Below are 26,385 nucleotides of genomic sequence, written 5' to 3' on the forward strand. Positions count from 1 at the left end.
AGTTTACACCCTTTTTAAATACAATGGTGAAATACACATGTACTTGTATTCCATTGGATAAACGTCTGAATGCTTATTTCTTGTTAAAATTCTAATGCATATCTTTATATATCCCAATAAAAATATTTAACTTTATTAGATATTGATTGTGTATGTAGAGCTACATTCATAATTAAATGCCATTCAATAAAAGTTGATTTAAGTTTTTAGTGGTAATACACATTTATATTGTGTTCAGCCATACATGTATACAGCATATACTATTTTTAACCTAATGCATAGTATGTATCTCCACCTTTGCCACTTAGTAATAAACTAATTAATAAATCTATAACATCCTTTGAAAGCATAAAATACATAATAACAGCATTCTCGTCCTTTCTGTGTCTATGAAACGTGCAACGCCGCTCATACTTAAGCGGAGCTCTGTGATACATAATCATTGTATGAACATCTAAACCCTAAATATTTGCGCGATGTACTCAAGGATTTTGAAACGCCTGATCTTTTTTGCAATTTGTTTTTAGAAAATGGCATTCTCTTATTTACTAAGTCTTATCAATTATAGTGGTTTCCTATGTGATACTTGTGCGATTGTTGTCACATGTGCACGTGTAATTCGACCTGTAAGTCACGTAATACAAAGTATATAGCGCGCATTTACAAAGTTCAAATATTATTACATGTTATAATCTCATGAACAATTATTTGCTGAAAAATGTTCGACAATTATTTAATATAAGCAATGTTTCATTAACCTTTAGCATGCTAGATAAATTGTCGTCTGCTGGAAATGTTGTCTGCTAAAATTGTAAAGTTCATTCAGTTTGCTCCAAAATTTTAAGAAATATTGTCAGAGTAGCAAACAGCTTGGAACCTGATCAGACGCCGATTTAATCGGCGTCTGATCTGGTTCCAAACTGTTTGCAAGGCTGTTAAATTCGCCTGCAGCAGGCTAAGGGTTAAAATAAGTTTCTCTAAAGTATCTCAAATGTTCCATTGAAATTCTGTAAAGCGACACAGCCCACTATTTCCATTAAAGTGTAAAATCAAACGCAGAAGACTTACCTTTCAATATCCAAAAAAAGTGTCAGGTGATCCTGCTGGCAATTAAATTGAACAAATTGTAATAAAAAGACCAGACAGTTAATAACAAAGAACATTGTACCTTAAAGTATCTAACAATGCACAAAAACCCAACTGCTACGAGGGTCCTGCAAAAAGTTCTGTCATTGGGTTTGGATTTCTTAAGTGCTACGTTTTATCAAAATTATTTTTACTACAAACCTTTAAAGTATTCCCTCTTTACCGAAACACATTTTTGTAACCCTTTTTACCCAGTCGCGAAAAGCAAATATATAGTCTTCGTTTGGTATCTGTTTGAGACACTAATAAATGGCGCTGCCAAGAGAACTTCTGGACTTTCCAGAAAACATTTTCTTAAGCTTTGAAAATAAAAAATGTCACAGGGATCAATAGGGAATAAAACGGATGGTTTGCGTCACAGGCGGCAGATTTACCGATCATGAGGAAGAAGAAGAACCTGCTAGCGGAAGAAGATGAGGTGGATTTCATATCCTGTTGTGATGCTGAAACCCTCAAGTTTGTTATCCCACCTAAAAAGTACAAACTGAATGTATTAATACACGCGCTGGTGGCTGGACCTATGTGTGGACTCGGGTTTAGATACCTCTTGCCTACAACTCTCAATGCACTATATTACAACAATACAGGTAACTACACATTTACATTGTATTTTAATAAATGCCCCTTTGTCTTTACTTGCTTAGGAAAAGACTTTCTGGACCCAGTTGTTCGAAATTTTAACAGGTGATTAAGCTAACAGTTTATTAACTTTTAGAGTTATATTTTGACATTTTAGAAAACTTAGAAAAACATGTATAACTGTAAAATGTCTTTACAGTAAAATTAAAACATCATATAAGTGTTTCCGACCAAAAGTATTTTGAATCAAAATTTAAAAGGCGGTTAGTTTAACAGCCTGTTAACGTTTCGAACAACTTGGCCCTGTTGGGTATTGTAATTATTTGAGTTGTTAGTCTTAGAAATAGTGACAACAAAGGTTATGATGTGAGTGACTTTTCAAACAAGTTGAATAAAATAGGAATATTTTAGGCTGTGCTCAGTGTAGAAAGACAGAAACAAGAGAATATTAATCTTCTACTGGTTAGACCTGTTTCATGGACTACAGGATGTCATGTCCATTAGGCCATGTGCATTTTTGTGTCCGGTCAATTAGCTCTGCCTTTCATCAAGAAATTTTAATATTACTTGGAACAGATGTTCCAGATGTGTCATATAGTACTTACATTTTGTCAACATTTCCCTGTTGAATGATTTCTAGCTGCACTATTTGACATTTTTCAAATAGTAGAGCCTCTGTTCATAGTGTCACAAAAGTTTTGATTGTAAACAGTTTTCTCTACAACTAGTAGGCCTAATGCCCTCAAACTTCACAGATATATGTGGTATAATGAGATGACCTCACACGACAGTCTTTAATTCTGTCAAAAGTATGCCCCTTTCTAACATAGAATTCAGGTTTAAGTTTTGCATGTATAAAGGCTTCCCAAAAATTATTAGGCTAATTGCTTTCAAAAGATTTGCATGTAAGCAGGTTTCTTAGAAACTATAGTTGGCCATGATATGGCAAATGCTTTTAAACTTAACACCTGTCTTGGGCATCATGAGATGACCTCATGTGGCAAGTTGCATAACTCTAGCTTTATTTGTTTTTGGTGGGGGGAGGGGGGGAGAGTGGGGGTCAGTACATGAAAGGTCAAGGTCGTATTGACCTTTATACTGTAAATGGTTTCTTGTCATTAACTTGAGAATTTTTGAATCTGCCGCAAAATTTTATTTGACCATCACCTTTCATCAGTAGGGATCAGTGTATCAAAGGTCAAGGTCATGGTTACCAGATTTCAGGTCAGTATTTTGTACATTATTTTGTCTACGGCCTTTGAATTTTATAAAATGATTGCATGTGTTTATTAGATGATGCCTTTAGTTAAAGAGGTTATAACATCAAAGACTGTAAATTGTTTGTGGTCAGTTATGGAGCATGCTAGGTCCTACAGCTTAATTTTAATAGCATGATTATGTATGGGCAGTAGATTACTCCTAACATTTTTATGGTGATAAGTTCAAGGTCAAGATTAAAGTCACAGAGACCTTGAGGTTAAAGTTTTTCATTGTCAGTAATCGGAATGTGCCAAGACTAACTTAATACTGTGATTGCCTGTGGTCAGTAGATCATCTTTATAGATTTTGTGATCATTCGGTTATTGTGACAGCATAGTATATCACCTAATACTGAAAATTATATACCTAGTTTTCTTTTGACTGACCATCATATGATGCATATGTTCTACAAACAGCTCTTGATTTAACCACCCTCCTAAATTTCTATAATGAACTTGTCCATCATTCAATTTGTACGGCACCATTAACTGTTAAAAGGGGTGCTTACCCAAAAGATACTGGCTAAATAGCGAACAGTGCAGATCTTGATCAAAATGTATGGATGTGCAGGCTGGTCATGATCTACACTGTTCACAAGGTGCTTACCCAAAAGATCCTGTCTGTATAGCAAGCAGTGCAGATCATGTCAGACTACAGATGTGCAGGCTGGTCATGATCTACACTGTTTCGCAAGGTGCTTACCCAAAAGATCCTGTCTGTATAGCAAGCAGTGCAGATCATGTCAGACTACAGATGTGCAGGCTGGTCATGATCTACACTGTTTCGCAAGGTGCTTACCCAAAAGATACTGTCTGTATAGCAAGCAGTGCAGATCATGTCAGACTACAGATGTGCAGGCTGGTCATGATCTACACTGTTTCGCAAGGTGCTTACCCAAAAGATACTGTCTGTATAGCAAGCAGTGCAGATCATGTCAGACTACAGATGTGCAGGCTGGTCATGATCTACACTGTTTCGCAAGGTGCTTACCCAAAAGATCCTGTCTGTATAGCAAGCAGTGCAGATCATGTCAGACTACAGATGTGCAGGCTGGTCATGATCTACACTGTTTCGCAAGGTGCTTACCCAAAAGATACTGTCTGTATAGCAAGCAGTGCAGATCATGTCAGACTACAGATGTGCAGGCTGGTCATGATCTAGACTGTTCACAAAGGCAGAATCAATAGTGTCCAGCATGGTAAGGGTGAATTTTGGTTAATTAGTTACAGTTGCTTGCAATTTCTTATATTATTTTGGTTACTTTCCTTTCTGTTTTCAAAAAAAGCCTTGTTTCATAGTCATGGTATATGGTTTAATTTTTTTTCATCTATGCATGATTGTGATATGGCTGAATAGCACATTACAGATTAAATGAATTGATACCGGGAGACATGTGCTTTTACAAAAAGCAATCTCTAGTTTCAGGAGTTTATATTGATTCTGTTTCTTACATCTTATCTTTTTTTTTTCATATTAAAATTTTTATTGTTTGATTTTCTCCCAGTTATAATGTTATGTTTTATTTATGTGATTGTATTCCAATATAATTTGTTTTCATCACAGGTGCGACAGTCATGTTGTTTATATTTGGCTGGTTTACGCTTCTGATTGCCCAGTATCCATTGACAACAGGAGCGCCACCTGAGACTGCCACATATAGAACTACAGATATACTAGAGTTATCTGCCCTTATGAGAAGTTTCTATGTCTACATTTTCGTCAGTTTTGATCTCCTGCATAGGTAAATATGCTTCATTAAAAAGGTTGAAATTAATTTTGCAGATATATCCGGTAAGAAATATTTAACCTTTAGCCTGCTGGTGGCAAATGATTCTGCCTTTAAGACCAGTGCAGACCAAGATCAGCATGTTCGTCTGCGCAGGCTGATCATGGTCTGCACTGTTTGCTATTCAGTCAGTAAATTTTCAGGGAACACCCCTTAATAAATGGTACTGCCTAAATTGAATGATGGACCAGTCTATTTTAGAAATTTAGCAGGCTAAAGGTTAAAAGCGGCAGTGAAATGTTATGTATTAGTTCAACAAGGTTGTAGTGTCATTGGTTTCTACCCAGGGGACGTCCTGTGCTTAATACTATGCCAGGGTCTTCTGTTACAATTAAAGCTTGAAAAGCTGGAATTGTGCAACATGACATGAGATTCAGTTTGTCTTAAGTAAAAAGCCCGCAAAATCAGCAATAATTAATTGGTAAGCTACATGCTTATTAAATATGAATGTGTGCTACATTTAGAATTATTTTTGTAAGATTTGCTAACTTAGTACTAACTTAAAATATTTTAGTTTGCCAGTAAGTTTTCAGCATAATGAGTCATCGAGGGTTGCTGTTTTGCATATTTGTGCTTTCTTGCGAAGCCAGCTGTTGATTCCAGTATGAATTGTCAACATTTATTGCATTTTCATTTTTAGTACTTTGATAAAGACATTCTTAAATACCGGTAGTTTTTTTTTTAAGATTTAAAGTCAAATGCTTAAAAGGAAAATAACATATATCTTGTATTTCAGGTATTATCCTGACACATTTTTGTTGACAAATCAAGTGCTGCATGTGATATTTGTGTTTTTGCCATTATTTTGGACTGTTGGTGTACTGGCACCAATAGATTCATTCTTCCTATATGCCTTGGAGCAAGCTCATGTGTTCTTGTTTGGAGGATCCTACATGGCCTCAGATATCCGGTAAGTATTGCATTCTCTTTTACGGGCTACTATTTTAGTGGTGGGTTTGGGGATTCCTGACAAGGTGCAGATAAATAGGTAACCACGGAGTTCTCGCTGCTGAATGACTTGGATGACAAAGTTGCTTAATACTTTTTTGCTTTGCTTTACTCCCACAACAAAGCGAAATTCATTTGGCTGTAGATGTACAACTGTTACACGTGTTGACAACATACAGCTGCAGAGTAAACATGCTTTTCAAATCACCTGTAACTTTGCTTCTCTGTAGTTCTTTCTCAGTCTCACATTATCTTATTGAAATTGACCCCTTTGAAAAATGTTCTCAGTTACTAACCAAAGGGAAGATTGTCATCTTCTCACTCAGTTTGTATGGAGAGGCATTTTTTTTTTTTTAAACTTTAGTAAAGTCTGCAATTTACATACCTGGACTTTGAAAAACATGTTACTCAGTTAATGAATCTCACTGTGATAAAAATAAGTGAAATTCACAGCATTTTTTTTTTTTGACAGCTATATCAGTTCTGGGATAAACAACTGGACAATTTTAACTTTTACTTTTAATGCATGCTGACTTATGCTTTGATGTGATGTCAAAGGAAACTGTTTGATTATGTTACATCACTACTTTTATTATGCCCCAAAAGTTCGTCCGTCAGTCAGTCCGTGGGTGCGTGTAAATTCTCTTCCGGGCTGTTACTCTGCTATTCATATAGGGATTTTGAAATAACTCTGCCATCAATAAAGGGACTTTGAAATAACTTGACATAAATATTTACCATAATGGGACGACATGTCATGCACAAAGCCCAGACCCCTAGCTTTAAGGTCAAGGTCACACTTAAAAGTTAACAAGGTCTATTTCTTGTTCGGTCCGAAACTTTGCCATTCATCAAGAGATTTTGAAATAATTTGGCTTAAATATACCCCAAAATGAGTCAATGTGTCATGCAGAAGACCCAGACCCCTAGCTCTAAGGTCAAGGTCACACCTAGAAGTCAAAGGTTAACATGGCCTGCTTCTTGTCTGGTCCATAATTTTGCCATTTATCAAGGGATTTGAAAATAATTTGACACAAATGTTAACCATATTGAGAAGATGTGTCACACTTATGCCTCGGGTCACTCAGGTCAAGGTTAAGGTCACAAAGTGATTCATACCTAAAATTTTCTTGCATATTTTGCACAGACAACTGCAGCATTCTTGGACATGCTTCGGGGGCTTTTGTCAACAATAGTAACAGTTTTTGGTTAGTTTTATGAAAATTAAAATGTTCATCAAGGCATATGTGGTAACAAGAATAGTTTTCAGTTCTGATAAATACCTATTCGAGAATGCTTTGCTAAATCTGTTTACAAGTAACTTTCTTATGTTTTATTACAGGTTGCTGGTAATGGTTACATTATCAACATGTGTGTTCATTGGAGCATATTTCATCAAAGTTTCACTGGGAACAATCATATTGTGTGCATTGGCTGGTTACCTGCTCAGTACTGATCTTGGTGGGCTTGGTACCCAGCTTCTTGCATTGATCACCAGAAACCGAGTATCAGCCAGTAGAACTGATGTACGGGAACCAGACCGTGAGGAATCTGGGAAGAAGTTTCTGTGGAAATGGGGAATATTTGAGTTCCTGTACCATGTTGTCATGCTGGCTGTTGTTTGTGTAATAGCAGGTATACAGTTTAACCTTTAGCCTGCTAAATTTCTATCATTCAGTTTGGACAATACCATTTATTAACTTCACTCAACCTACTAAAAGTACTTGTGTTATTGTTACGAGAACTTTTAAAACAAATCTCTGGACATGACAAAATTATGTTTAATAACTTTATTAGGATTTCAATAGAACTGCACTTATTATACCCCTAGATACAAAAAAAATATATTGTGCTCTATTGGAGCCAAGTAATATCAGACAGATTCTGTCAGTCTGTCTGTCCTTCCATAATTATTTTATGGAAGCATATCTCTAAAACAGTTTGATGGAATTTCAGAAAGCTACATATAAATGTTCACCATGTTTATATGACCCAGGTCACTATTCAAGGTCACAGTTAGAGGTCAAAAGTCAAACAGCATGACTTCATGTCTGCTTCATTTATCCTAAACTTGCTGGAAAGACTTTTATAAAACTAGGATCAGTTGATTACCCCATTAAGATAAATTGCAGAGTGCACTAGATCCAATGTCAAGGTCAGACTGGGAAATTCAAACAGTGACAGTACCACCAGATTCATGCAAATTGTATTACTGGTCACTAGGTTAAAGGTCAAGGTCACTTTCTAGGGGTATTTATCACCTTCAGTGATATCTCTAGTTTCTATGAGCTCTTCTTTGCAAAAAAAGCAGTTTTCCAAGATTCCTTATTTATGGATATATTTGGTAATCATAGGAATGGTAAAAATAACTTACACAGATATTAAGTGTGCAAGCTAGTCTACAATGCAAATTTGTAAAAGCCGTATACTACTGTTTGCAGATCAAATTGCCCTTTCCCCTTTTCCTAAATCGATTAGACTTGTCCCTTTACGTCACAAAAGCAGCGATGTGAAGCTATTTTTGGATCTCGTCTATACAGGTAACCCCGCCTTTCGATACGAGTAAAAAAATACTGAATGAACTTGTTTAATTGGCTGATGCCCGAGAAATGATGATTTAAATACTGTTCAAACGGGTGTTTACCGGAATGTATTAACAGATTATAATCTAATTACTTTTAAAAATTTTAAATAAATTTGTCACAATGCACACTTTACTTTAGATAGAGTGGATGTAAAAAAGACACTACATTACAGGCTATTTTCTGCCTAAATTTCAGTACCTTTTGCTGCAGACTTTTCTTTTAATTAAATAATGTATCTCGTGTTTAGTTTTCACAATAATTATAAAACGTGACTGACTCGAGTTGTTGGCTTCACTCATCATTGACTGAAGGGCATAAGTTTGATTCCCGGAACCGACCATGCCTCTTTAGTTGAAAAAAGTCGGCAATTTCTTATGGAATATGTGAGTCTTAGTCTAACTAATTTGGCGCGATCCTAGGAAACAGATAAATTCAAATAAAACTTACATGTATCAAAAGGTAGTCCAGATAGTTGTACTTCAAGAGTAGAATATCGTTATACTAGTATTTTTTTACTGGCGATATACCCCTTTTGGTAGACAAAGCAAAATTTCAAAATGCAAAATGTAAATAAGTTTACCCAGGTCTCATTATTTAGACTAATCAAAAGTGGGATTCGATTCCTCATTAATTTATGTAAAAGTTATCATAATTCCCCTTGACACGATTAACAAATGGTTACACACAAAGTGCAAGTGATAAAACCAATAACTTTACATGACGGTGTGCTGTTATTTAACCTCAGTTATTTTGGTCCTTTTAAGAGTGACCGTCACAAATATATTAAAACAAACTAAACGTCGAATTATTTTGACTTATGTGAGTCTATAAATGGTTCTTTCCATGAACGAAGACAAGGCTAATCAGCTGCCTGTATGTGAATATCTGAAATAGTGTTTAACAACTTCAAATAAATAGTTGATAAAATTTTATGTATGTAAACCCACTTAAAAAATAAAATAATAAAAAAACTGGATTATAATGGAGTTAGATTTGCGATAGTTAAGCTACGGAAGACTCTGCAAAAGTTCGAATATCAAATTTAAAACAGTTTTTTTGGATATGACAATTAGATCTACAAGTGTTACATAGCTTGAAGGTTCAATGATACCTTTCTGTAAAACTTGTATACCTTGCGTAGTTTGGGAAAATTTTTGTCGATAATAATTGTTATAAAAAACAAAAAACGCTGTTTTCATTTGACGTAATTGAAACATTCTATATTCTACTTTTAAAACATTCCATTATCACCTCATTGCAATTTACAATGTATGCAAGTACGGCAATACTTCAAAGATAGAGTCAGTGCGCGCGCTTTGTGTGACGTCAAGATCATTAAAGAAAAAAAACTTTCACGACAAGGTGAATGAATAGGCGGTGTTAACCTGTCAGGATTACTCCAAAAATAGCTTCAGCTTCACAGTTTTTGTGACGTAAACGTGCAACTCTATCAATTTGAAAAATGTTGAAGGGGCAGTTTGATCTGCAAACAGTAGTAAAGTAATTGAAATCATTCAGTTTATTCAAAAAGGATGAAAAATTTGAAGTTTTTGGAAACTTAATTGCAGACATAATTCCTTGTAATTATCTGTAAAGTAAGAAAGTTGACGGCTGCGTCAGGAATCAAGACTCAACATTTCACTCTCATACAAATATAAATTCTGTTTAATTCCCAAAACTGCTTAAATCTGCAGAGAGAAAATGGATCACAATGAGTTTCAGGAAGCTTATTTGTTTAATTGTTCTGCTATATCAATATCAGAGTGATGCAAACAGATGCACTGCTATATTAAATCTGGAGGGACGTAAACTGATGCAAACCTCAGAAGAATATTTTGCTTGTACATTCTATTTCACTAATTTCAGGAGAATAAATATTTATCTTTTAATTATCTGAAATTGCAAGCATAAACACTAGGGAAATTAAATTATTTAGATTGCAAAACAGAAATACTTTATTGGAAATTCTCAAATGTTTGCTGTGTTGTGTCTATTAAATTAGAGATACAGCAGAACCATGGATAAGTTACCAAGGAGAAAATCTCCAGATTGAATGGTGGCTATGGTCTATCATGCTTCTCATCTTAACAATCCTTCAACAAAAGCCCTCTTAAAGGAACTCCACCTAATTACTTTATATTCCTCTTGTGAATTTTAGAGCTGATGTTAAGATTTTTTTTTTTACTGTTAGTATTTTTTTGAAATGACTTGGGTTTTTTTTGTGTGTGTTAAATTTTATGACACGAGTAATGAGTAAGACATTAGTTTGAGTTGACATCGAAATTAGGTAGACTGTGTTTAACAACATGTTCACAAAAGGATCAGTCTAACATTTTTTTAACCTTTACCCTTCTAAATTTCTACAATGGACTAGTCTATCATTTAGTTTGGGCAGTACCATTTTTTATTTGAATGGGTGTTCACTGAAAATTTACTGACTCAGAATAGCTAACTGTGCAAAACAAGATTAGCCGACATGGATGTGCAGGCTGATCTTTGTCTGCACTGGTCACAAAGGCAAAATCACTTGCCGCCAGCAGTGTAATGGTTAAATGTGTACATGTATATAATTTCAGGTCTGTTAAACAAGAACAGTACAAGTTTCAGCACAGATAGTTGGAAGATCCTAGGTTATTGTATTATTGGAGTTTGTGTTCTTGAGAAAGTAGTGCGAGACCTACAGGGTGTGTTCATAGTGTTTGGCTTGTGGAGAAATATGCTGTTTCCGAAAACTGTCAGGCAGCAAAGAATTTTTCAGTATCGAAAACTCTGGCTTACTCCCCTTGGTGTGATGCGTAGAGGGCTAGTTAATTGGGGTAAGATACTGTTTTGATTGAAACTAGTCATAACTGTTACAGTAGTTATTATGTAACAATACTTAAAGGATTTTATGCTGACATTTTTACTATTTAAATCATTTTAAAGCTGTTACATAAAAATCAAGAATGTTTGCAGGTATAATCTTTAAGGATCAGTTTAGAAAGCACAAATTTACCCACTTACTTTAGATGACAAGTTTAAACTTAAAAGGTTTACATGTTGGTAAACAGCTCTGGTTAATGTCTTTTCTTTTCAGTTGGTCCATTCTTGATGTTGTCTTATCTTTCCGTCACAATAACAAGTACTGATCCAACTTCTGTGTCTATACGAGATCATCTAGATCTTGCTACAGGCGTCTGGTACGTCTTTGGAACTGTCAGAGCTTTTAGATGGGTAAGTATAAATTTGTAATAAGCATTTAACAAGCTAGGACTAGACTTTGGTAAAATTTAACAAAAAGCATTTTTCTTGGCTGTAAGAATATCTTGAGTTATGGTAATGGATTCTGATAATATTGTTAGTTTAGTGAATAGCACCCACTTCTGTGGTTTTGAGTTCTCTGTTGATGCATCCTACCAAAAGGTGTGAAAAATGATACCAGTGGCTCCTTTCCTTGGTCCTCGGTGTTAAGGGGAAGCTGACCTCCTTTCTATATCCTTGTGACGATGAATAGTTCAAGGAATGAGTTGTTAAGAGTGTTTTTAGAATTTTTTTCCCAGTCAACATGATTAATTAGTATATAATTTTATGTAGTAAGCATAAAGTGAAGTGAATTTCAGTCATAAAATACTTTCATTGAAGTTACCTTTTTACAAAACACTTAACAGGTACATACTTACAAATGTATAAAAGACGAAAAATACAATCTCTAAAGTAAGTTTACTTCGGCAAGGTTTTGATAGTCTTTATCTGCTAGAAAAAAAACTAAGTATAAAAAATATCCTTAAGTAAAAGTTTCATTCCCCCAAAATTTTCCATGAATTGAATTAAGATGGTCAAACTGTCATTGATGCATCAGACATAATGTGATAAAATGGCCTACCAGTCGTTTCCTGTTACTATATTTATCCCTTCTGTAACCAGTCAATTTCTGGTTCTGTATCTTTTGATATTTCCTGGTTCTATATTTTTATCTTGTGTCTAGACTGTTTTCTTTTTGAGCAGCAGAAGTTATTTCCTTCTTTCCTTCAGGAGATACAGAAATATACCCCTAGTTTGTAATATTATACCCTTTGCCAGACAGACAAGGACTTTAGAAGGAAACATTTGCTGTATATGGTAAAATGATACAGTAGAACATTTGATTGTGCAAAATAAAGTCAAAATATACAAAAACCTTTAAAATTTATGGATTAGGCGGATCATACAGTAACTCTGACATTGGCTTACCAGATATTACCCTTTTACAAGTGTACAAATTTTAATGAGTATTATGTTTTTTCCAGATTTGGCAAAGCACTGTACATGCCCTGCTTGAGCTATCAGTGGTTCATATTGTGATGGTTACCATGGATACGAATACAACAGTCATAAAATGGGGAATTCCTATACTTGCAATGCTAGCAAGTCTTTGTAGAGACCGCTTGTATCAACTTTCAAACAAACTTTACTTTTATATCACATTGCTGATAAGTTCCTGGACAGACAAGAAGCAGCGGCGAGATTCTTCCATTCCAATCATAGTAGTGTCAATAATATTGTTCCCGCTAATATTTGGAGTTATTGCAATAGCGTCTGCTTTGTCAGTGCCTCTTCTACCTCTGTTTACTCTGCCACTAGTGTTATTCTCGTTTCCGCGACATTTAAGGTCGTGGCCGGAGGATGTAGGAGGGTCAGCCAATAGTTGTCCAGATACAAACTTCTACAGACAGTTGGCACCAGAACTCTCGAAGGCATTTTCTGCTGGATTTGCAAGTGGGAGTATTGGTAAGTCTTTCGAGTGATAAAATAACTGATAAAGTAAACATATTTCTCAAATATATAATATCCTTAATAGTAAACTCCTTGTTTTACTTACAAACCAGAAAATGTTGAAAACTGAAATCATTTTCAAAGATTTCAGGGCTGCATCAATCAACAAGAGTAAGAGTAACTTAAGTTCATGATAATTTTATCTTTAAACTTGAGTCTATGCCCCAACAAAATAGCAGACATTTAATGCCAGTGAAATTAAAATGACTTCACAGCATAAAAGATCGTGGCCAGTTAGCCATTGTTTTGTATTTCAGTAAATGTTGTATAGCACAAATATATTTTAAATTAATGTAATTTGTTAATACAAATGTAAAATTTTATGTAGATCTATAATGGATTGAGATTTAGTTGCAACAAATTGTTGTTAATTTAACTGTATTAAGGAATCTTTACAAATCAATTTCAATATATTGCCTACTTCAAGTGTGGGTATTGTGGGTGCACTACTTCACCAAATCATACCAAAGACATGAAAATTACCTGTGAATCTTGCTTGATACTCAAGCACTGTAAGGGAAATTAACTTCTTCTCTCTTATACTGTCATGATGATGAATACCTTCAGTAATGATGTATTGAGAGTGATTAATATAAGTTGTAGAACTTGTTTCAATAATCATCAAAAATAACTTGGTATAAATCTATAGCAATATATTTTACAGGTGAAGCATCCCCAGGTAACCATTATCTTGTCAGGTTTCAAGATAGACTTATCTGGGTTATGGTTCTTGAGAGGGGCTCCTCGTATTGTACCATCAATATCAAAGGACTGGAACTACAGGAGACCTCATGTCATACAGTAGAAGCTGCAAGAATTGATGATATATTTGAATGTGCATTTGAAGTACCAGAATCGATATGTGCAGTGGGACGACTGAATGAATACCCTCTGCACTGTCTTACTCCTCTAGATTCTTATTATTTAAATGCATATTCAGATGCTCGGAACATACTAACTGGGATAATAGATTCACCAAGTAGCACGGACGATACAATGAAAGCTTTTCTTAGAAGCTTAGTGTGGGTTTTACTTAAATATGTAAACAAAATGAAAGTGAAACAGATGAAAGATAAAAAAAGTGCAAAGTTTGATAGAGAGTTATCATTTATTGCTCAAAACGAAAAACATGAATTAAAAGAAATAAATTCTAGTAACAATACAAACAGTAGAACCATTCCACAGAAAAACACTGCGTTACAGCCATTAGTACCAGACTTTACACGGGAAACACGGTCCCCTACCCCACCACCTATAGTAAAAGCTAAACAAAACAAAATGGCATCATCTTGGGGTTCACTAGACAGTTTTACTGACAGTATATTTTCTGACGATGGTAATAATACCAAAAAGAAGCCTAGTAAGCCCCCGGCAGCTTTAAAACCTATACCTGCAAGAAATAAAAGTCCAGAAATAGAAGATTTATTTGATGAGTTAGACATTGGTTTACCTGCTTATGATGTTACTAAACCTAAACCAACACCTCAGAAGTTTGGTGGAGCAAAATCATTTGGAAATGCTATTTATAAACCACAAACTAATTTAGCGGGATCTCCTGATTTTAAAAGTCCTTATTCATCGCAACTTAGTTTACCAAAAGAATGGCGTGAGTTGCCATTAGATAATTCACAGGTGTCAAGACTGATGAACAAATTTCCAGCAGACTGGTACAGATTTGTACTGAAAACATTAGACTGGTCATGTGAAGAACAGACTAAAGAGAAAGTGCTACAGGATGTTATGGGGGATGATGCCCTCAGAAACTGTTATTCTCAACTTACAATGGCCTGTTATTCTATATTTGAAGGGCAAGGTGAGTTTGTATGAACTTTAGTTGTTTGCTGTATATAAAATAATCTCTAAAACATTGATTTGAGTTAACTTGTTGTATAGCCATTTTCTAACTTTCTTTGTAAAATCAGATGTGTTTTTTCATGGACAAAAAAAAAAGACAGAAAAGGAAGACATAGGGATAGTTTCTTTTGTAGGGATAATACACGTTTGTTTTGTGTATTAACATCTGCAGAAGCCCGCGGATTGTTTGTGACCGAGTTCGGTCTCGGTCACAAACATATCCCAAGGGCTTCTGCAGACGTTAATACACAAAACAAACGTGTATTGTCACTATTCTTGCATAAAAACATTACACGACAACTAAATGCATTGTTTTCATATGTGATGACTTTTCGATTCCGGTACATTTTCTTATTACCATTCTGTTGTTCTTGGAAACGGTAAACATGTTTTAAATATCCGTATCCAGGGCCCAAAAATAAACAACACCATCAAAATTACATCCTGAAGGTTTTTAAACAATTTTTTTAATCTCTCGTTATTACAAACATGAAATTACCAGTAATTGTTCATATAACTTTACAATTTGGTTAACAGGAGCACAATTTCATGAAGAATAACTTTACATTCGAGTTAAATTGAGTACGGACACATTTGGAGTACGGATGAGTAGGAACGTAGTGTCAAGCTTTCAAGCTGTTTATATAAATTCTTTGAGAAATTAGATAAAAACATACTGGCTGATACTTACCAAAATCATAAATATGATTCCTAAAAACAAACAATCGTACAAGTTACACGCGATTCTTAAACATTCACAGTTATCTACAAAAACTGAAAACGACGCTGAGTTGTAAAAGGGGAGTAAACAAGAGAAGAAAGGAGTACGAACAATGTTGGGGGCAGCGCATTTGGCGTTGGTAACTGATACAGCAAAACATCCTATGGTTTAGATTGCATCTTTTATGCTACAAGAAGAGGTTTTTATGAAAGAAACAAGACGCAGATACCAGATGTCAATCTGCGCAGAAATACATATACATCCCTGGGAAAGTATTTCAAAAATAAAAATCGGGTATTAACAGCACGTGAATTGCCTTGTTTGCACACGATTTTTCTCCCGTTAATACATTGGCGGATCCAGTGAAAAAAGTAGTTTTTATGCAAGAATGCATACTGCCCGACTTTGCAGTCAAGGCTGATTTGGTATAATAGTCTTGGGGCTTGAATTAATTGTTAATTCCATTGCTTTGATATTAAAGTGGTATACTACACTACTTAAGGTTTAGTACTCAAGTGATACATTACCAGCATGTATAGCAACTTTACATGTAACATTTCTGATGTATTATACTAGGTTACAGTGGGCCAAGTTTATTATACAAGTGCTATATGGGTGAAGTGTCTATCAATGCCATGTGGGATTGGTTAGGAGAACATACAGACTTGCAGAATCTTGTTAAGAAAGCTTTCAGGTAAGTGAGTTCATCAGTTTACTTTGTCCATCTAGTTGACACACTTTCTTGTAGTCATTGAACTTGATGAGAAAGTTTGGTTTGTTTATACGTTTCTTGGAAGTTTTTATTCAAAGGTAATTTTTTGCAAGTTTGTGACAAGTATAGTGTAGTGAGGTCATTTGTACAGCCTGGGACAGCTGTATACATCAGTGCCATACTGGAGTTAATATAGGTCATGGTGCAGGACTAGACCAGTAGAAGAAAAATCAAACTTTTTAAAGTGATGGATTGTTTATATAAGAAATATATAATATTGAAAATACATGTCGACTGAAAAAAAGCAAATTACAATATTAAATAGTAAAAATGGAAAATAACAGAGACATTTGTTTCACTTGCACTATTGCCTTATCTTGTATAATATTTGATGTTACAGGTATGGGTTCAAGTTGATGATGGATCAGATGTTGCTAGGGGAGATGACCTCGGACCTTGAATGGCAGGAGGCCCTGGAAGAGTATGACAATGACTGGTATATAGGCCTGGAGAAAGATCCTGAGTGGACCACAGCTGTACTGGCCTCTACACCAAATCTCTTCTCCATTGGACATAATAATACACAGGTTGGTTAGTGGGGTTGATTCTAGCATTGTCCTAGGCAAGAATTACATTCTTTTGAAGGAAACAAACTTTGATCTGTCTAAGTTAAATAAGTTAAATCACAGTTAAACAATGTTATTGAATGGTATTGAATCCTGTACATGTATTGCTATCATTTTCATATTCATAGTATCATGTGCCTTTTATGCATCTCAAACATTCCAGATGCAAACTTCGAAAACAGTAGAAAATATATAAAAATTGTAGCAGTGCAAACAGTAAATGAAAGTAGTGCATCAACAGATATATTGTTAAAACACCAAATCTGTAGCAAGAAAGACCAGTTACTTTAAAATTTTTCATTACAGTAAATTTTATTTCTTTTTACAGAATACATACAGCAGTAGGACATTGACATTACAGTCTATGGATGTTAGTATTGGTCGTCTAAACCCAGAGGTCGTCAGAGGTCAGTGGGCAAACCTGGCTCTAGAACTTCTGTACATGACGAATGATGATGAGGAACGTTATAGTATCCAAGCACACCCTGTCATACTGAGAAACTTGACGGTCCAGGCGGCAGACCCTCCACTGGGATATCCTATATACTCCTCCAAACCTATATCTGTTCCATTGTTATGATGCAGTATATCAATAGGAACTGGACAGTCCAGGTGGCAGACTTGCTACTCTCATGTTCTGATACATTCTTCCAGATCTCTACTTATCATGCTGTTGTCATGGTAACTTGATGTAAATGGTATACTGAAACTGACAGTTACTTGTTTCATAGTAGCATGTGAGAGAGTTGTGTCTACGTCTGTCTTTGGTTCTTTTTGAAAGACCCAACAGTTTTCTTTTTTAATTTCACATATTTATTTGTAAATCTTTTACTTGTAGTAGTAAAATGTGGTCATTGTAAAAGATTGTGAAAAAATGAAATGAAAAAGATACATATAACACTGTTCAAAGTTAGTTGTTGCAAATATTTGACAGTTGGACAGTTATATATTAGATAATAAAAGTGATGTTTTTTCAAAGTGCAGTGTACCACTGTTTTATTTGGTGGGACTGATGCTAGGTCTAGCTTTACATAATTAGTGTATATTTTTATACTTTGTTATATTACCTTTATAGTGTAGAAATTGAAAATGTTAAAGTTACACTATCTCATAGGTTTATAAACTTTATACAGTTAAACAAAATTATTAGCTCACCTGTCACAAAGTGACAAGGTGAGCTTTTGTGATCGCGCGGTGTCCGTCATCCGTCCGTCAGTCCGTGCGTCTGTCCGTAAACTTTTGCTTGTGACCACTCTAGAGGTCACATTTTCATGGGATCTTTATGAAAATTGGTCAGAATGTTCATCTTGATGATATCTAGGTCAAGTTCGAAACTGGGTCACGTGCGGTCAAAAACTAGGTCAGTAGGTCTAAAAATAGAAAAACCTTGTGACCAATCTAGAGGTCACATTTTTCATGGGATCTTCATGAAAGTTAATCAGAATGTTCATCTTGATGATATCTAGGTCAAGTTCGAAACTGGGTCACGTGCGGTTAAAAACTAGGTCAGTAGGTCTAAAAATAGAAAAACCTTGTGACCACTCTAGAGGTCACATTTTTCATGGGATCTTTATGAAAGTTGGTCAGAATGTTCATCTTGATGATATCTAGGTCAAGTTCGAAACTGGGTCACGTGCCATCAAAAACTAGGTCAGTAGGTCTAAAAATAGAAAAACCTTGTGACCTCTCTAGAGGCCATATATTTCACAAGATCTTCATGAAAATTAGTCAGAACGTTCACCTTGATGATATCTAGGTCAAGTTCGAAACTGGGTCACGTGAGGTCAAAAACTAGGTCAGTAGGTCAAATAATAGAAAAACCTTGTGACCTCTCTAAAGGCCATATTTTTCATGGCATCTGTATGAAAGTTGGTCTGAATGTTCATCTTGATGATATCTAGGTCAAGTTCGAAACTGGGTCACGTGCTGTCAAAAACTAGGTCAGTAGGTCTAAAAATAGAAAAACCTTGTGACCTCTCTAGAGGCCATATTTTTCATGGGATCTGTATGAAAGTTAATCTGAATGTTCATCTTGATGATATCTAGGTCAAGTTCGAAAGTGGGTCATGTGCCATCAAAAACTAGGTCAGTAGGTCAAATAATAGAAAAACCTTGTGACCTCTCTAGAGGCCATACTTGTGAATGGATCTCCATAAAAATTGGTCAGAATGTTCACCTTGATGATATCTAGGTCAAGTTTGAAACTGGGTCACGTGCCATAAAAAACTAGGTCAGTAGGTCAAATAATAAAAAACCTTGTGACATCTCTAGAGGCCATACTTTTCATGGGATCTGTATGAAAGTTGGTCTGAATGTTCATCTTGATGACATCTAGGTCAAGTTTGAAACTGAGTCATCTGTGGTCAAAAACTAGGTCAGTAGGTCTAAAATTATTAAAATCTTTTGACCTCTCTAGAGGCCATATTTTTCAATGGATCTTCATGAAAATTGATCTGAATGTTCACCTTAATGATATCTAGGTCAGTTTCGAAACTGGGTCATGTGCGGTCAAAAACTAGGCCAGTAGGTATAAAAATAGAAAAACCTTGTGACCTCTCTAGAGGCCATATTTTTCTTGAGATCTTCATGAAAATTAGTGAGAATGTTCACCTTGATGATATCTAGGTAAAGTTCAAAACAGGGTCACGTACCTTCGAAAACTAGGTCAATAGGTCAAATAATAGAAAAACCTAGAGACCATATTTTTCAATGGATCTTCATGAAAATTGGTCAGAATTTTTATCTTGATAATATCTAGGTCAAGTTCAAAACTGGGTCACATGAGCTCAAAAACTAGGTCACTATATCAAATAATAGAAAAAACGACGTCATACTCAAAACTGGGTCATGTGGGAAGAGGTGAGCGATTCAGGACCATCATGGTCCTCTTGTTTTTTTTTTATCAGATCTGTCAAAAGTATAATTTTAGATCTGAAACACAATTTTCATCATAAAGATGTATCATTTTATTGCAGATATCAGATATGTAGTTTGTTTTTATGTGATCATGTCAAACTTTCCATGTCATGTTAGGCAATATCAGATTTTTTATTTAAGTGACATCATATTTTAATAATGTTTTAATAGTTTAGATAATGTGATATTAAGAAATGAAAAGAAAAACAACATATAGCAAGCAATTAATTTAATTCATGGTAGACAACTTTCATATGAGACACCAGATGTATATACGAAACATAATCATACATTTAATGGAAATTCAGTCTAAACCTTTCTTTGTGCTTAATTTTGTGTACTACATTAAAAATTTTATTCCTACTTGTTTTGTTTTTGTTGGGTTTAACATCACCCCGACACAATTATAGGTCATATGGCGACTTTTCAGCTTTGATGGTGGAGAAAGACCCCAGGTGCCCCTCTGTACATTGTTTCATCACGAGCAGACACCTGGGTAGAACCACCAACCTTCTATAAGCCAGCTAGATGGCTTCCTCACATGAAGAATTCAATGCCCCGAGTGAGGCTCGAACCCACATCGGTGAGGGACAAGTGATCTGAAGTCAGTGACCTTAACCACTCAGCCACGGAGGCCCCCTACTCCAACAAGTATACTTGTTACAGAGCTATCACTGAAGGTGATGTGTTAGGCCGTCCAACTGATCTAAACACGATTAGTAACATTAGACTTGTACATGTATATTTTTGATCGCATAGAACCAGAAGTTACATCAACGATTTCGACGCACGTATTTTATGTCAGACCTAAAACACGGTATTAATCGACAGCCCTACCTGTTCTTGATCAATCTATATCGGTGATCCGCTTGGAATACTGTTATTTAGAAAGATATGCGAGAAATACTTCGCTTATATCGGTCTTTCGCTCCGCGACATTTGTTTACTTCCGGTTGCTCCGGTGTCACCGTACGTTTTATGTAACGTCGTTTTCGATTGGATAGTAGCTATCTCCACGTACGTCACGTACCGTTGTCGTATGCGGAGCTGTGCTAAAACTATAAAAGGCCCGTTTTTCGGCTCCTCATTTGTCAATCTTTCCTCCACCCTGAAGACAGTAACCCCTATGTTAAATGCATAAAATCGGCTCCACAGATATTAATTTTAATATAATCCTGACATAAGCATACTGTATAAGAGTCATAGAACAGTAACTTCTGGAGATATGTGGAATTTATGAATACTTTGTAAACTACTGAATATTTTATACTGGAACTGCTAGAACTTTATATCTGAATAAAAGATGTGTGACTGAACACTGATTTTGCCTCTTTGCTAGAGATATAGGTACAATGTCATCACTCTTTGTCCGAACCCAACTCAACAACTGTTCCCGGTCCTAGGCAGGAGTGCCGGCAGAACAACTGGTGTCAGATGTGCAGGATATTTATTTCAAGACTGACTGTAGAGAATCAACACAACAAACAAAGTAACCAGTATGTACCAACATTTAGTTCCAGCAACCTGATCAACTAAGCTCCGTAATATTGCTCCACGGAACAAATTGATCCATAGAATTGCTCCACAAATCAAGATCCACAAAACTGCTCCGGAACCATAAAGTAGCTCCGTAAAATTATAGCTCCGCAACAATAATATTGCTCCACAACCAAGTGGCTCCACACAGAAATAGCTCCACAGCATTTGTATTTTGGCTCCACAAGGAATGTAGCTCCACAATCAACTCCGATGAAGACATTAGCTCCGCAGAAACCATAAGCAACCATCTACCTCGAGTATAATACAGTACATTAAAGAAACGATTGACCATTCTATAACCCTATTACTAGTTTAAGTCGACACTCCTGGGTGATAGAATTAAGCTCCACGGATTCTACTGGCTGGTTCCATTAGATCCAAGGACCATTTGTTAGGGGGACTGCTGTTACCAAATATAAGAGAATCTCTACATCACAATACCTGCCAATTACCTTGAAACAGACAAAAGTGATGGCTTGTTCCATTACATTGAAATGTAACACAACTGAAATGGAGAAAGCAGTTGATGATGATCTTCAACTTGAATATGAAAATACAGACCTGAATCCTGAAGAAGATATTGAATCATGTGAAAGCGAAAGAGGAATGCACCTTGGTGGAAACCTGAAAACTTCTGTAATGATTAAAATGGAAAAGAGACTTGATAATTTGGTAGAATATTTTTCCAGTAGTATTGAAGCCCATAGAAAATACCATTATGAAATCCATGAACAATTAAGAGTCCTAGAACATGACCTTCAGAGTATTAAAGAGTTACAACAGAACAGTGTGAAGAAATATCCTAGTGAGAATGCAGTACCAGAGGCAAATCTAAATTCACTTCCTCATATGCACTATATAGATAACACGATGTCTGAGACAGAAAATGACTACCAATCAGTAAACCAAGAAGAAGAAAGCAGTACAAATTCAAACTGTAATGTAGTTCTTAAACCACCTACTTATGATGGAAAAGAAGATTTACAAGAATTCCTTGAATCATTTAACATAATCTGCCAAATAAACAGCTGGGATCAAAAGACAAAGGGACTTTATTTAGCAAGTTGTCTTACTAAAAGTGCTAGATCAGTTCTTCTAGATCTAGACCAGAATGAGAAATGGGAGTATAACAACTTAGTAAAGAAACTGAATGAACACTATGGAACCTTAAACCAGAAAGAGATATTTAACGTCAAACTGAGAAACAGAAGACAATTTCCCGGAGAGTCTATCTCAGACTTAGCTCAAGATATTATGAAATTGACCAAACTGGCACATCCTAATTTTTCCATGGGCTTGACTGAATCTTTTGCAATAGACAAATTCATTGAAGCTATCAGTGATTCCGACATTCGATTACGTTTACTGGAGAGGCTACCCAAAACTTGAAAGGAAGCTGAGATAACCGCAACCAGGTTTGAAGCTTTATGCACAGCTGAAACCCTTCGACAACAGATGATACCCATAACTGCCACAAATACGTATGATGGACGTGAAAATGACAGTTCCTGGAATGAACTCCCAGACACTTTATTGAAGGGCAATGATCACGGAAATTACAGTGCCCTTACTGGATGCCATGAACAGCTACAGAGACTTAACTCCCAACTTCCATGTGAATACTCATATATAGCCCAATATCCAGAGGCTAACATAGACGAGGATTTATTTATTGACCAGTGCATTGTCGAGACTGATGACCACACACAAAACACACCACAGAGGACGTACTACGACTAAGAAACAGAAGAAGAGAATTGTCTGATGAACTGTTATGTAACAGAATTACGTAGTGTAATCAATTTTTGGTATTACTATTGGTGTTTTACTGTTCTTAAAATTTGTGAAAATAGAAGTTTAATTATAATTAATGTTTTATACTAAAATAGTGTTACCAGTATTATACAGTCTACTTTATATATAAATGTCTACTAAACTTAACTATCAGTATATAACTTTTCCTATTAATTAAATGCTACTGCTTTATCACTACTTGATTTTTAATTTTAGCCATTAGTCTGTATTGTTTTATTTTGACACTGTACCCTAGATACCATCTGAAATGTTCATACTCTGTTAATAGTGCACTATTACTTTAAGATCATATTGCTATAGCTATATTAGAAATGTATATGGGATTTTGCAGTTTATAGATGTTGAATATTATTAAAGGTATCCATGAGTCATCTTTATATGTAATGTGTAAAGGTTCCGTACGGTCAGTTGTTTATTGCACATTTTTATATGTATATAAATCGTTGTCAGCACATGCGTTATTTTTGCTATTACTAATAGAATACTTGAATATTATGGGAGACTTGTTTATGGTAACCAGGAGATGTTACTACTTTTAGGCCTACACCTATTGCTGACTTAAATCCTGTCCTATTGTTATTTGCTCATGAGCCATAGCAGGGTTCTCGGTATGTAAGTTGATTAAGAATGTCCGATTGGAGGCCCTGCGGGTACACCTTTTACATGTACCTTGCACACCTTTACATGTGCCATTTCACACACCTTTACATGTGTTGTCTGACATACGCCGGTGGGCCGGGGGTTAAAACTCCGTTTCCTCCTTTAATAGGCAGTCACTCTTTGGGATCCCGACAGGTATTATTAATGTATTATTATATATTGGCGCCCAGGGTCGTGCAAGCCCTTTTGTCTCCCCACTCTTTTTGTACTTTTAATGTGCCACTGTGATTGAGACTTGATTTTGGAACATTTACATTCCTATTTTAGTTTACGGATCATTTTATAGTAGACCTGGCACTTAGGATAAGGATACCGTGTTTAGAGTTTAGTATGAAAATAAATGAGAATACCAAGTAATAATGTGAGGAATATAAGAGTAAATTTTATATTGGGTACAGTGTAATTTTGTTATACGGTGTAATTTTGTTAAACAGTGTAATTTTGTTAATCTACTCATGTGATTATTTTAAAACAGAATACCTTTAGTGTGATAGTTTTAGTTAGCAAGACATATTTAAGTCATAAAAGTATCACGTCAAATTGTAACCATAAATTTAATTATTAATCTTATGCCTTGTTTTAAAGTAAACTATTCTTTCGGCCGAGGATAGGATACTTACTTATTGTTTAATTATTACTTTTGATAAACATAGTTATAAGAATAGTAAGAAATTACAGACTTATATGTTGCTGAATTTGCTAGTTGTATTATTGTTTGTTGTCATAGTTGGGCCAGTTTAGGTAGTTCAGACAAATGTTTAGCCGCGGATTTTGTATAAAATATTTGAAAAACAGTCGCTATCTTTAACCATAATTATGCTGTTGTATATTTGTGTGATTTAACATGCATGTCATTCTTATTTTTATGATTACATGAATGTTTTAGTCAATCTAGTTTTGATCAGTTTGACTCCTCACCGGCTTTCATTTACTAAAGTTCCTTACTGAGTACTATCCTTTTCATTCCAATTCAGGGACTGAATTCCTTTTAGGGGAGGGTGCAATGTTAGGCCGTCCAACTGATCTAAACACGATTAGTAACATTAGACTTGTACATGTATATTTTTGATCGCATAGAACCAGAAGTTACATCAACGATTTCGACGCACGTATTTTATGTCAGACCTAAAACACGGTATTAATCGACAGCCCTACCTGTTCTTGATCAATCTATATCGGTGATCCGCTTGGAATACTGTTATTTAGAAAGATATGCGAGAAATACTTCGCTTATATCGGTCTTTCGCTCCGCGACATTTGTTTACTTCCGGTTGCTCCGGTGTCACCGTACGTTTTATGTAACGTCGTTTTCGATTGGATAGTAGCTATCTCCACGTACGTCACGTACCGTTGTCGTATGCGGAGCTGTGCTAAAACTATAAAAGGCCCGTTTTTCGGCTCCTCATTTGTCAATCTTTCCTCCACCCTGAAGACAGTACCCCCTTGTCCCCTTGTGGACCATATTGAAAATTGGTTAAACACCAAATATGTTATCCACGTAAAATAAAGTCGTTATTATTATTATTATTATTATGTTAAATGCATAAAATCGGCTCCACAGATATTAATTTATCCTGACATAAGCATACTGTATAAGAGTCATAGAACAGTAACTTCTGGAGATATGTGGAATTTATGAATACTTTGTAAACTACTGAATATTTTATACTGGAACTGCTAGAACTTTATATCTGAATAAAAGATGTGTGACTGAACACTGATTTTGCCTCTTTGCTAGAGATATAGGTACAATGTCATCACTCTTTGTCCGAACCCAACTCAACAACTGTTCCCGGTCCTAGGCAGGAGTGCCGGCAGAACAGATGAATGTACCACCCCGCACACACTGACACTGTACATTGCAATTTGACACACACAAGATTGCATAATTATGTGGACTGTATGTATATAGACTATGTATATAGTATAGTAACAAAAATCAAAGTCCCATAACTCTGCAGAATATTTTTCTGAAAGAACCTAACATGTACCATGCACAAGTAAGGTTGATACTGAACACTTGAATGTGTTAAGTTTCATTAAATTGTGTGCAATGGTTCGGGAGATTAGGCGCGCACAAGATTGCATATGCAGACTATGTATATAGTATAGTAACAAGAGGGCCAAGATGGCCCTAAGTCGCTCACCTGAGTAACACACCATAACAGTGTAGACATGTTTTACCTAGTGATTTCATGGAGACAAATATTCTGGCCAATTTTCATTAAGATTGGACCCAAAAATGTGACCTGTTGTGTATAAACAAGCATTTTCTTTGATTTGACCTAGTGACCTAGTTTTAACCCCACATGACCCAGATTAGAACTTGTCCAATTTCATGAAAACAAACATTCTGACAAAGTTTCAGTAAGATTGGAGCAAAAAAGTGGCCTCTAGAGTGTATACATGTACAAGCTTTTCCTACAATTTTACCTAATGACCTATTT

General features: G+C 35.5%; 1 protein-coding gene across 2 annotated transcripts; it reads left to right on the forward strand.

Annotated features, from left to right (window-relative positions):
• Window positions 1-1,504: 1,504 nt before the first annotated feature.
• On the forward strand, window positions 1,505-18,134 carry LOC123564002 (pecanex-like protein 4). 2 transcript variants are annotated; one of them, XM_053518516.1, is made up of 11 exons: window positions 1,505-1,733; window positions 4,549-4,726; window positions 5,508-5,681; window positions 7,062-7,354; window positions 10,881-11,120; window positions 11,381-11,517; window positions 12,570-13,050; window positions 13,760-14,908; window positions 16,247-16,364; window positions 16,783-16,969; window positions 17,337-18,134. In XM_053518516.1, the coding sequence occupies exons 1-11, from the start codon at window positions 1,526-1,528 to the stop codon at window positions 17,586-17,588; spliced, it is 3,417 nt and encodes a 1,138-aa protein (XP_053374491.1). In that variant the 5' UTR covers window positions 1,505-1,525; the 3' UTR covers window positions 17,589-18,134. The 2 variants fall into 2 exon arrangements, with proteins under 2 accessions (XP_053374491.1, XP_053374492.1); XM_053518517.1 differs by lacking the exon at window positions 5,508-5,681.
• The last annotated feature ends 8,251 nt before the right edge of the window (window positions 18,135-26,385 follow it).

Source organism: Mercenaria mercenaria, chromosome 1 (genome assembly GCF_021730395.1).
Source record: "Mercenaria mercenaria strain notata chromosome 1, MADL_Memer_1, whole genome shotgun sequence".
NCBI lineage: Eukaryota > Metazoa > Mollusca > Bivalvia > Venerida > Veneridae > Mercenaria > Mercenaria mercenaria.

Coding starts and splice junctions, on each gene's coding strand:
- LOC123564002 (XM_053518516.1), top strand. CDS start 1,526: ATGAGGAAGAAGAAGAACCTGCTAGCGGAAGAAGATGAGGTGGATTTC. Junction 11,518..12,569: donor CTGTCAGAGCTTTTAGATGG/GTAAGTATAAAT, acceptor TGTTTTTTCCAG/ATTTGGCAAAGCACTGTACA. Junction 14,909..16,246: donor TTCTATATTTGAAGGGCAAG/GTGAGTTTGTAT, acceptor GTATTATACTAG/GTTACAGTGGGCCAAGTTTA.